Source organism: Haematobia irritans, chromosome 3 (genome assembly GCF_050003625.1).
Source record: "Haematobia irritans isolate KBUSLIRL chromosome 3, ASM5000362v1, whole genome shotgun sequence".
Classification (NCBI taxonomy): Eukaryota; Metazoa; Arthropoda; class Insecta; order Diptera; family Muscidae; genus Haematobia; species Haematobia irritans.
The window spans coordinates 24,483,041-24,496,607 of NC_134399.1; the positions used below are offsets into that span (position 1 = coordinate 24,483,041).

A 13,567-nucleotide genomic window follows, 5' to 3' on the forward strand; every position below is an offset into this window, starting at 1 on the left:
TTTTGCAAATGTTTTTTTTTATACCCTTCACCATAGGATGGGGGTCTATTAACTTTGTCAGTCCGTTTGTAACACATGGAAATATTGCTCTAAGATCCCATAAAGTATATATATTCTGGGTCGTGGTGAAATTCTGACCATGTCCGTCCGTCCATGTGTATTCTCCAGCACGAGCGAAAATGTTTTTGCGATTGTGAAAATTATATAATAAGAAAATAAAAGAGCAATAAAAAAATTAACAAGTATATACAGCCGTAAGTTCGGCCAGGCCGAAGCTTATGTACCCTCCACCATGGATTGCGTAGAAACTTCTTTTGAACACTGTCATCCACAATCGAATTACTTAAATTGCGCTAACGCTTGCCTATGGCAAGGTATCTTAAAACCTCCTAACACCGTCTTCTAAATTGTATGTAAGTCCATACGTGATATATATTAAATCAAAAAAGATCGATCAAATACGTATATAATTCAGTTTGACAAAATTTTCTATAGACATAAAATTTTTACAAAATTTTCTATAGAAATAAAATTTTAACAAAATTTGCTATAGAAATAAAATTTAGACAAACTTTTCTATAGAAATAAAATTTTGACAAAATTTTCTATAGAAATAAAAGTTTGACAAAATTTTCTATAGAAATAAAATGTTGACAAAATTTTCTATAGAAATAAAATGTTGACAAAATTTTCTATAGAAATAAAATTTTGACAAAAAAGTAGAAATAAAATTTTGGTAGATTATCTTTGGCTCGAGTGGCAACCATGATTATGAACCGATATGGACCAATTTTTGTGTGATTAGAGATCGGCTATATATAACTATAGACGGATATGAACCAATTTCTGCATGGATGTTAAAGACCATATACTAACACCACGTTCCACATTTGAACCGGATCGGATGAATTTTGCTCCTCCAAGAGGCTCGGAAGATCAAATTTGGAGAACGGTTTATATGGGGGCTATATATAATTATGGACCGATATGGACATATTCTGGCACGGTTGTTAAAGATCATATACCAACGCCATGTTCCCAATTACAACAACAACCATGTTCCAAATTTCAACGGATTGGATGGAATTGCTTCTCTTAGAGACTCCGCAAGCCTAATCTGGAGAACGGTTTATATGGGGGCTATATATAATTATGAACCGATGTGGACCAATTTGTGCATGGTTGTTAAAGACCATATACTAACACCATGTTCCAAATTACAACTGGATTGGATGGAATTTGCTTCTCTTAGAGACTCCGTAAGCCAAATCTGGAGAACGGTTTACATGGGGGCTGTATATAATTATGAACCAATGTGGACCAATTTGTGCCTGGTTGTTAAAGACCATATACCAACACCATGTTCCAAATTACAACCGGATTGGATGGAATCTGCTTCTCTTAGAGACTCCGCAAGCCAAATCTGTAGAACGGTTTATATGGGGGCTATATATAATTATGAACCAATGTAGACCAATTTGTGCATGGTTGTTAAAGACCATATACCAACACCATGTACCAAATTTCAGCCGGATGGGATGAAATTTGCTTCTCTTTGAGGCTCCGCAAGCCAAATCTGGGGATTGGTTTATATGGGGGCTGTATATAATTATGAACCGATGTGGACCAATTTGTGCACGAGTGTTAGAGACCATATACCAACTCCATGTACCAAATTTCAGCCGGATCGGATGAAATTTGCTTCTCTTAGAGGCTCCGCACGCCAAATCTGGGGATCGGTTTATATGGGGGCTATACGTAAAAGTGGACCGTTATGGCCCATTTGCAATACCATCCGACCTACATTAATAACAACTACTTGTGCCAAGTTTCAAGTCGATATCTTGTTTTGTTCGGAAGTTTGCGTGATTTCAACAGACGGACAGACATGCTTAGATCGACTCAGAATTTCACCACGACCCAGAATATATATACTTTATGGGGTCTTAGAGCAATATTTGGATGTGTTACAAACGGAATGACAAAGTTAATATACCCCATCCTGTGGTGGAGGGTATAAAAAAAAAAAACTTTAAACCAACGATACCAAATTCTCAGAATTAGTCTTAGTCTAAGGGAGCCACCGTGGTGCAATGGTTAGCATGCACGCCTTGGATACACAAGGTCATGCGTTCGATTCCTGCTACGACCGAACACCAAAAAGTTTTTCAGCGGTGGATTATCCCACCTCAGTAATGCTGGTGACATTTCTGAGGGTTCCAAAGCTTCTCTAAGTGGTTTCACTGGAATGTGGAACGCCGTTCGGTCTCGCCTTAAAAAATGAGGTCCCTTGTCATTGAGCTTAATATGAAATCGGGCAGCACTCAGTGATAAGAGAAAAGTTCACCACTATGGTATCACAATGGACGGAATAGTCTAAGTGAGCCTGATACATCGGGTTGCCACATAACCTAACCTAACCTAACCTAGTCTTAGTCTAAATATTTTAAATATATATTTTTTTCACTTTAAGGAAAATTTGCATTAGTTGGAAGACATGCCACTTTAACGGTGGGACGCAAATTTACAAAATTTGTGTCATACATCTTCTTGAACAAAAGATTATGAACGTTCTTTTATTTAAGTTTTTTTATTCTAAAGAAATTTATACTTAATATTGTATAAATTGTATGTCCTAAAATGTTGGTTGCGTATCCTTTAATTGCGTAGCCTTGTAAATACTTTTTCAGAGTACCCTTTCTTATTAGTCGTTTAGACATTTTCTTCCAAATTGGAAATTTGGTCCACTAGAATCAATTTTCGTCCTAGTTTGAAAAAAATTTGGTCTAAAATTGTGGCAACGCTTGATCAAAAGGCGATAAAATTTTCAATAGAGACGTTTTGTCTTTAGAGTTAGGAAATTCGACCTTAAAATGGATAGTATTACATAAATGAGGCACTGAGGTCCTAACATACTGGTGCCATTCAAGATTGTATTTTAAAGACACTTTTCTAGTTGCATTTCGTTTTTCAATTTTTTCGTTTCATTTTTGAAAAATTGCATAATTTATTCTTGAATTTGATCCTTAATTTTAAATTTAAATTTAAAAGGACTTTAATACGACATGAAAAAAGCAGAAAACATTAATAAATTCAAAAAAGTTGTTTAATATCAAGTACGTAAAACTCAAATTTAAAATAGAATTGCGTCTTAAATGAATTCTCATAGAACAAAAATCAAAATAAATTTTTTAACTAAAATTTTAATTAAATTTGAAAAAACAAAATAAATTAAAAAAGTAATTGAAACAATTGATTAATTAAGAAAAACAAAAATCATTAACAACAAATACTTGAATATTATATATAATTAATACTGATATTATCAATTCTATGATTGAAGCAACTTTAATCAACATTTAATTATTTGAATGAATTAATTTCGTATTTGAAGCTAAAACAATATTTTGTCTGTGCTTAGTCCAATTCTCCGCTTCTTTGGCTCGTAATTGATATGAAAAGTGTTGAGATAAAATCTTGTTGGAATCGAGCATGCTTATTATTTCAGTGTACCTAACATAATAGTGATATTACAGAAAATAATCAAATTTGTTTCTTAGCGACCATAACCACCTCGACCTCCATATCCTCCGCTGCTATAGCCGCCACCAAAATTTCCTCCAGGTTGTCCAGGCTGACCACCGAAGCCTCCACCATAACCTCCATTTCCACTGGATCCTTCAAATCCTCCACCATAACCTCCTGTATCGCCATGACCCACATTTTTACCACCAAATCCACTTGAATCATAATTTCTGCCGAAACCACCAGCATTACCACCTAGGCCGCCAAAACCTCCTCCATTAGCTCCTGGTCCCCCAAATCCACCGCCGCCTCCACCAAAACCACCGTTGCCATTTTGCCCTCCTGCACCATAACCACCACCTCCAATTCCGCCGCCTCCACCTCCTCCCCCGAGATTTACACCGCCTCCACCCCCACCGCCACCACCAGTTAGTCCTCCTCCGCCACCCCCACCGCCACCACCATACTTTCCAGGTAAGCCAGGCTGGCCAGCATATTGTCTCTTAAACCTATATAGTACTTCGGTGGGTGGTCCAAGGGGGTAATTGTCATTAGCTTTTACTTCTGTACAAATAATAGAAAACAATAAAGCATATCTCTCAGAATTTATTTTTAAAAGCAAATACCTTTCATAAAAACCAATCCAGATAAAATCACCAAGGCACAAGCAATCATCGTTAGCTTCATTTTGATCTATATGTCAAGAGCCAGAATATTAATCGCGATCGATGTTGTATCCTGCTATCACTAAATACTGATGATGAATGAAGACTATAGTCAATATTTTGTCACTTAAATGGGAAGATTCGCAGTAATTGTATATTGGATTTGTCTGGAAATGGGGATTCACATATCCTAGGCTATATTCAAGAGATTAAATTTCTCCCATTGACACAGTAGCGATATTTTCATTGGAAAAGTCTAAGATATATTATCTTCAGATACCATGAATTTTTTACGGTGAAATAAATATACCTAAGCAATTGTTTAATTATTATTTTAAATACCTCATTAACAAATTTGTAAATAAGTGGTTATAAATAAAAGGTTATTTATTCCATAACATAGTATTATCTCTGAGGTTGGGAATATACTCTCAAGTGATGGGAAAAACCGTCTAGAAACCCCAATTATTTTTGAACAAAAATTATTTTAAAGTCTTACTAGATGATATATACGCTAAAGGTATTAACAAATAGTCCGCAAATTTGAAAAAAATTTTTTTATGTTAGCCTGATATCAATACAGGCTGGTTCAATGTCCAAATCATTTAAACTAGAAATTATTACAATATTTATTCGAGCTTATTGGACAGGAAGATTAAGGGAATTGACATCATTAAGTTGCTGAAAATTTTTATTATCCCTTATTTGAAAATTGTATATTTCTCGTTATGTATTTTATGTATGTGCGGTTTAATAAGATTTATAGTTAGCTCCTAAAAGTATGCTCAGAAAAGTGCGTTTTATTCTTTGGAGTGATTGAATTGCCTACCTAACAAAAAAGTGTAGCCAAACAGCAATGAACATGTTTTAAATCCGGAAGTTGGCAAAATCGGATCGAAAGCAATACATTTAACATGGGCTCGTCGTTATCATGTTTGCCACGATTGGTGTAATTCCATTTTGTTGTTATTTATTGGTAGAATTCTTTTGATAGTTCAGGTATTTTGTTGGATTTTGCAAAATATTCAACACCAAACGAAGAGGTACTTGAATTATTCCCCTCTAACATCTATATTCAGTACAGAGAAATCAGGATGATATAGATCATTACATTTGTATTTTTATACCATCCACTACACCGAAAGACTTCTCTTTGTTAATTTTACGAAGAATTCTTCATTAACTATTTTTCGTGAATACTTCATTCAAACAACGAAACTTTCATTCATTTTTGTAAATTTTACGAAGAACAATTTACGAATATACGAAACGTCTACGAAATATTCTAAAGGTGATACGGTCAAAATTTGGTCAAGGGAAAACGCGTGTAAATCGGTGAAATCGTTTATTTCAAAAATCAAATAAAATTTCTTTTTCAAGTTCAATTAGTATAAAATTCAGGAAAAATATTGAGTTAGGCTTTCGCTTTTCCAAATCCGAATTACCGGGCCTCACGCTTGACACCTGCCATCAGATTTTGTACAGCCACCTTGTCCACCTTCTTCGCCGCAGAAAGCCAGTTTGCTTTGAACTGCTGCTCGTCCTTAGCAGTTTTTTTGGTCTTCTTTAGGTTCCGCTTGACAATAGCCCAGTATTTCTCAATTGGGCGGAGCTCTGGCGTGTTGTGAGGGTTCTTGTCCTTGGGAACCACCTGCCCGTTGTTGGCGGCGTACCACTCCATGGCCTTTTTACCGTAATGGCAAGATGCCAAATACGGCCAAAACAGTACGGAACAACCGTGTTTCTTCAGGAAAGGCATCAGACGTTTATTCAAACACTCTTTCACGTAAATTTCTTGGTTGACAGCCCCGGAAGCTATGAAAATGCTGCTTTTCAAGCCACATGTACAGATGGCTTGCCAAACCAGATATTTCTTTGCGAACTTTGACAGTTTTATGTGCATGAAAATATCTGCTACCTTTTCCCTTCCTTTTGCCGTATAAAACTCCTGTCCCGGAAGCTGCTTGTAGTCGGCTTGTACAGCCTCCGGGATCGCGCTTTGGCCGTCGTATTTTGTTTATCATCGCGATTTGGAGTCACTACCTTCTTGTAAGTCGATAGTCCGGCTCGTTTTTTGGCTCGATGCACGGTTGTAGACGATACACCCAGCTTATTTGCCGCATCTCGGAGAGAGAGTTTAGGGTTTCGCTTGAAACTACCGGCAACTCTCTTTGTCGTCTCAGCGGCTTCCGGTTTTCGATTTCCCCCCGATCCAGACTTCCTGGCTCTCGACAAACGTTCCCCAAACACTTTAATTACATTTGTAACGGTTGATTTGGCAACTTTTAGCGATTTTGCCAGCTTTGCGTGCAAGTAGCTCGGATTTTCGCGATGCTCGAGCAAAATTTTGATACGTTGCTCTTCTTGCTTGGACGGCATTTTGACAACTGAAGAGTGAATTCCAAAATCAAAATAGGAGCAACATTCTACACACACACACCTTCAAAATGAGGGGTGATCAGGTTTTTTAAATGCAAAATTGAAAGGAATACTTCAAGTTTACATTGACCGTATCACCCTTTAAACTGATCCGCAGATTTGGTTTAAGGGGCCTCTTGGAGGAGCAGTTTTCATCCGATCCGATTTAAACTTGGTTCACATCTGTCCATAATTATATATAGCCTCCATATAAATCGATTCCCGGATGACTGACTTCCTAAAAGTATGCTATATAAAATGTTCGTAGTCACTTTGGTTCATGATCGTTTTATATAGAGCAGTCTATAAATTATTATGAAAAGATATGAACCAATGGTACAATGAGGGACACATTTCAACGTGATCAGATCAAATATTTCTTTCATAAGGGGTTCAAAAGTTAAATCTTGGAAGATTGGTTTATACGGGAGCTATATATAACTATGGGCCGATATCAACAAATTGTTGTTAGAAGTCATATACTAATATAACGTACAGAATTTACTACCCAAGAGATTTTAGAGTTCCAATCTGGCTATTGTTTTATATGAAGGCTATATATAACCTGCAAGAACAATCGAAGTTGTTCCAACGACACAACTTTAAAAGCACTGGCGAATGTTCCAAAAATGTTGGCATTAATATAAACTCAGACAGCCAACCTGCAATACAGTCCTTGGACTCTGTGTTCCTTAACTCGAAAACGGCCATCGACTGCCGCAAATCTCTCAACGAGATGGCTGAGCAGCACAATATCAATCTAATATTGGTGGCTGGCCATAGGAACATACCGGGGAATTGCTAAGCGTATAAGTTAGCAAGGCTAGGAACTACCTTACATATTCCAGGGGAACTAGAATCTGTTGGTATGCCTCTGGCTACCTGCAAGACCTTACTGCGTGAGAAGGCTATTATGATGGCAAATGTTCGATGGGAGAATTGCAAGGGTTGTAACGACACCAAGCAAATATGGCCCCATTTAAACTTAAACGACACACTAGATATGCTAGTGTTCTCAAGACGTCAGATATCACACCTGATATCTGGGTCGCTACCTGATAGGCGATTTTGCAAAAACTATTGGCGCGAACTATAATGATTACTGTATGAGCTGCCATGATGCGGAGGAAAAGGTATCAATTAAACCCGTCTTGTGTGAGTGTCCTGCATTTTGTGTACGGCGTAAACGAATTTTAAGGGCATATAGCTTTAGATTACTGGCAGACCTGGAAAACGTTAACTTAAGCTCTCTGCTAATGTTGTTGGAACAATTTGGTTGATTGAACAGAAGAAAATAATCGAGAAGGTTCAGCGGTTAAAACTAGAAGTGCCCGATGTAATAGGTAATTTTCAGGAAGTTCTTTTAATTCAATTTTTATACCCACCACCATAGAATGGTGATGGGGGTATAATAAGTTTGTCATTCCGTGTGAAGTTGAAAATCTAGAGGTATTTTAGGATCATAAAGAGGTGTGTCGCAAATGGTCCGTATCGGTCCATGATTTGGTATAGCCCCATATAGACCGATCTCCCTATTTTGTTTCCTCCGCAAGACAAAGATCGGTAAATGGGGGTTATATATAATTAAGACCGGTACTGACCAATTTTTGCATGGTTGTTAGAGACCATATACTAACACCACGTACCGAATTTCAGCCGGATCCGATGAAATTTGCTTCTCTTAGAGGCTCCGCAAGCCAAACCGGGAGATCGGTTTATATGGGGGCTATATATAATTATGGATCGATATGGACCAATTTTTGCGTAGTTGTTAGAGACCACAAACTTATATATAATTATGGACCGATGTGGACCAATTTTTGCATGGTTATTAGAGACTATATCACAATGGACTGAATAGTCTAAGTGAGCCTGATACATCGGGTTGCCACCTAACCTAACACCATTTACCAAATCGGATGAAATTTGCTTTTCTTAGAGGCTCCGCAAGCCAAATCTGGGGATCGGTTTATATGGGGGCTATATATAATTATGGACCGATGTGGACCAATTATTGGATGGTTGTTAGAGACCATATACTAACACTACGTACCGAATTTCAACCGGATCAGATGAATTTTGCTCCTCCAAGAGGTTCCGCAAGACAAATCTGAGCGTCGGATTATATGGGGGCTATACGTAAAAGTGAACCGATATGGCCCATTTGCAATACCATCCGACCTACATCAATAACAACTACTTGTGCCAAGTTTCAAGTTGGTAGCTTGTTTCGTTTGGAAGTAAGCGCGATTTCAACAGACGGACGGACGGACGGACGGACGGACATGCTTAGATCGACTCAGAATTCCACCACAACCAAGAATATAAATATATACTTTATGGGGTTTTAGAGCAATATTTCGATGTTTTACACACGGAATGACAAAGTTAATATACCCCCTCCATCCTATGGTGGAGGGTATACAAATTTTATAAACTTTTACTATCATTTCTTAATCACAAAACCAATAATAGAACATGACATAGTAAACACATTAGTAGAAAATTGATTAACGTCTAACATGTGTATGCGTGAAGGAGTCATAAAATTTGTGACATTTACGTCACTTTACTAAGCTAATGGAAATGAGATAAAATACTAACATTTCCGGTGTACGTATTTACTACGCATGCGTAAATATTGTCAAATTACGTTTAAATTGTTATAGACCACAACAACTTCATAAAACGACATTTAAGTCACTTAATGTTATGCTTCAAGTAATGCTAAGCGTTAGACTCTCACGCCATAGGTTTATGTGTATTTTCGACAAAACAATTGTTGAAGTTTCAAGTTCAAATTTAAATATTTGCTAAAAATTAGTTTATATAGAAAAGGAAAGTTCCTTAGAGGTGGGTAAGAAATGTGATTCACCAGAGAGAAAGAGTCTATAGTTCATTTTTTCTTGTATTAGAATTTCGCAAATTATTAATATGGAAGTAAATTTTGTTTTTTTTTTTTTAACAACCCTTTCTAGATATTGGTTCAATTTTTGCAAGGAGTAGGTCAATTTACCTACAAAACAGTTTTTTCGGAAAAGTAAATTTAAAAATTAATTAATACCATAAATTTTTTTCTTTTCACTAAAAATTGTCTCTCTCTAAGTTTTATAAACTTATAAGTGCAATCGTTTTTGTTTTATTTTTTGTTTGTTTTATTTTTTAAATATTCCCACAATTTAGTAGCGTCATTGAAAAATTCAAAATAATTAGCATCAAATGACTTAGTTCGATGTTAATGTTAATAACACCAGAAAGACTATTACAGCTAGATAGACAAATTGATTAAAAATAAACACCATAATGAATTAAAATTTGAACGTGACGAATAAAGTAAATCAAGATGGACAATACAAATTAAATTGTTTATATATTTCAATTATAATAATAGCGTAGATCTCCCTGGAATAAGGTACTTCTCCTCTCCAAGTTTTGAACAAAACTGGTTAAAGAAACAGAGAGGAACAGGGATTACTTTCATCAAACAAATTGATGAATCAGTTATGAATGTTTTGCTAATATTATCTTTAGTCATGAATAAATTGTAAGTATTGTTTTGGTTAACAGTAGGGGTACACAAGTGATAAGTGATAAGTGCAAATGTTCTTTTTGTATCCGGAATTGGAGCAAAATTGGCGCAGAAGCGAAGAAAGTGTGATCCGAAGTCAGTATATTCTAACGCTTGTCTTAAACGTTCGACCTCAAATGTTTCCAGAAATTCACAATTTTTCTACACCGAAAAAAAGTGAACTGTTTTATAGGAAGAATGAACTACCTCGCACGAAAATTGAACTAAATTTTACTCCACATTTTGAGATTTCCACAAAGCGTTGTTAAAACCAGGAAATTTTAATTGTTGTACTTTTTAACTGCAGTTCACGAAATTACATCATCTCATAGAAGAAAAAATTAACTAAAAGTAAAGAAGAAAATCATTGGCGCCAAATCATGACCATTTAACCATACAGTAGTTCATTCTTACTATTTTTGGGAATCGTACGAAAATATTCTTCTGCTTTAATTCATATTGAACTTATGTGTACGGTCATTGAACTTTATACACACGTTTAGTTCATAAAAATTTTGAGACATGCTTAAAAAAAGTAAGATTTCATTAAGCTGTGGAAAATTTCGATAAAAATAATAAAATTTAACCACAAGCAAATAAATTTTTTCCAATAAAAATAAGTTAAATTTAGCGTTAGAATAACTACGGAAAATTTTAAATATATATGAAAAATGCTAGTTATAAACAATTTAATTAAAAAAAACTTCTGTATAGTTATATAAGCTACATATTTGGATGTGCTTTCAAAGTTGCGTTTTGAAAAATTTTCAAATTTTTTTGCTGGGTATTTATTAATCGAACTTATATCTAATTAATAAATATAATTAGCTAAAAAAATTAAGTTTTATATAAAAATCAAAATAATAATAATAATAATCAAGACAATGCCCTATACTCGTAAAAGTCGATCTATGTTAAAGTGAACCCTATATCATTAATTTTAATGTACATTTCAAAAATGGCCTTCTAGAAATGGGCTTTATTTTAGCTTCACAAGAAGTTCTTTTGAGGTCATATTTAAAAATCGTTTGTTTTACTCATTTTTATACCCTCCACCATAGGATGGGGGGTACACTAAGGTTAGGTTAGGTTAGGTTATGTGGCAGCCCAATGTATCAGGATCACTTAGACTATTCAGTCCATTGTTATACCACAGTGTTGAACTTCTCTCTTATCACTGAGTGCTGCCCGATTCCATGTTAAGCTCAATGACAAGGGACCTCCTTTTTATAGCCGAGTCCGAACGGCGTTCCACATTCCAGTGAAACCACTAAGAGAAGCTTTGAAACCCACAGAAATGTCACCAGCATTACTGATGTGGGATAATCCACCGCTGAAAAACTTTTTGGTATTCGGTCGTAGCAGGAATCGAACCCACGACCTTGTTTATGCAGGGCGGGCATTCTAACCATTGCACCACGGTGGCACCACACTAACTTTGTCATTCCGTTTGTAACACATCGAAATATTGCTCTAAGACCCCATAAAGTATATATATTCTGGGTCGTGGTGAAATTCTGAGTCCGTCCGTCCGTCTGTTGAAATCACGCTAACTTCCGAACGAAACAAGCTATCGACTTGAAACTTGGCACAAGTACTTGTTATTAATGTGGGTCCGATGGAATTGCAAATGGGCCATATCGGTCCACTTTTTCGTATAGCCCCCATATAAACGGACCCCCAAATTTGGCTTGCAGACCCTCTAAGAGAAGCAAATTTCATCCGATCCGGCTGATATTTGGTACATGGTGTTTGTATATGGTCTTTAACAACCATGAAAAAATTGATCCACATCCGTCCCTAATTATATATAGCCCCCATATAAACCGATCCCCCGATTTGGCTTTCGGAGCCTCTATGAGAAGCAAATTTCATCCGATCCGGCTACATTGTGTTAATATATGGTCTTTGACAACAATACCAAAACTGGTCCATATCGGTGCATAATTATATATAGCCCCCATATAAACCGATCCCCAGATTTGGCTTGCGGAGCCTCTAAGAGAAGCAAATTTCATCCTATCCGGCTGAAATTTGGTACATGGTGTTAGTATATGGTCTCTAATGACCATGAAAAAATTGGTCCACATCGGCGCATAATTATATATAGCTCCATATAAACCGATCGCCAGATTTGACCTCCGGAGCCTCTTGGAAGACCAAAATTCATCTGATTCAGTTGATATTTGGTACGTGGTGTTAATATATGGCCTGAAATACCCATGCAAAAATTGGTCGAAATCGGTCCATAATTATGTATAGCCCCCATATAAACCGATCCCCAGATTTTACCTCCGGAGCCCCTTGGAAGAGCAAAATTCATCGGATGCGGTTGAAATTTGGTACGTGATGTTAGTATATGGTATCCAACAACCATGCATGAATTGGTTCATATCAGTCCATAATTATATATAGCCCCCATATAAACCGATCCCAGATTTGACCTCCGGTGCCTTGTGGAGAAGCAAAATTCATCCGATCTGGTTGAAATTTGGTACGTAGTGGTAGTATATAATATTTAACAACCATGCCAAAAGTGGTCCATATCAGTCCATAATCATACATAGCCCCCATATAAACCGATCCAGAGATTTGGTTTTGGAGCCTCTTGGAGGAGTAAGTTTCCTCCGAGTCAGTTGAAATTTGGTACATTGTGCTAGTATATGGCCGTTAACTACCATGCCTAACTAGGTCCATATCGACCTATAGTTATATATAGCCCTCAGATAAAACGATCCGCAATCACACAAAAATTGGTCCATATCAAGTTCATAATTGTATATAGCCCCCATATAAACGACCCCCATATTTCACCCCCGTGCAAAAGTCCATATCGATTCGTAATTATTTGTAGACTTACATACCTTTTTGTCTAATATATACCACGTGTGGACTAACCCACAATTTAGAAAACGATTTAAGATACCACAACCCAAGTAATTCGATTGTGTATAACAGTCTTTCGTAGAACCTTATGTTCGGCCTTGCCGAACTTACGGTCATTTATACGTGTTTTTTTTTTAACTGTTACTTCCTCTCGTTTATTAGACTGGGATAAGCCTGGAAAACGTTTTTTTTTTTACTTTTTAAATAATTTTACTTTATTTCAATTCTTTAGCCTACTTATTGCTTTTTTGTTGTTTGCAACACCCCTAATATTCCTTGCTATAAATAAAGCATCAATTATCACTAAAATAACAAACAATTCTCGACAAAATAAAGAGAGTAATGGGATGCATCATTATTTATGAAAGCAACGTAACTTTCTCTCCCAAAGTCGCCTACTAAAATGTTTAGGGTCTTACTCTCTCTTTCTCTCTCTTAAAACACACTCCAAATGATTTCATCACAATTTATTGGTTCTTACCAAAATGTGAAATGAGTCAGGCTT

At 36.2% G+C, this 13,567-nt stretch overlaps 1 protein-coding gene across 2 annotated transcripts; it reads right to left on the reverse strand.

The window, feature by feature from the left end:
• Positions 1-3,475: 3,475 nt before the first annotated feature.
• LOC142230589 (uncharacterized) lies at positions 3,476-4,301 on the reverse strand. 2 transcript variants are annotated; one of them, XM_075301229.1, is made up of 3 exons: positions 4,152-4,301; positions 3,574-4,089; positions 3,476-3,513 (listed from the first exon to the last, which is right to left on the reverse strand). In XM_075301229.1, exons 1-3 carry the CDS (start codon positions 4,210-4,212, stop codon positions 3,500-3,502), a joined length of 591 nt encoding a protein of 196 aa, XP_075157344.1. In that variant the 5' UTR covers positions 4,213-4,301; the 3' UTR covers positions 3,476-3,499. The 2 variants fall into 2 exon arrangements, with proteins under 2 accessions (XP_075157344.1, XP_075157343.1); XM_075301228.1 differs by having other exon boundaries at positions 3,476-4,089.
• Positions 4,302-13,567: the final 9,266 nt, after the last annotated feature.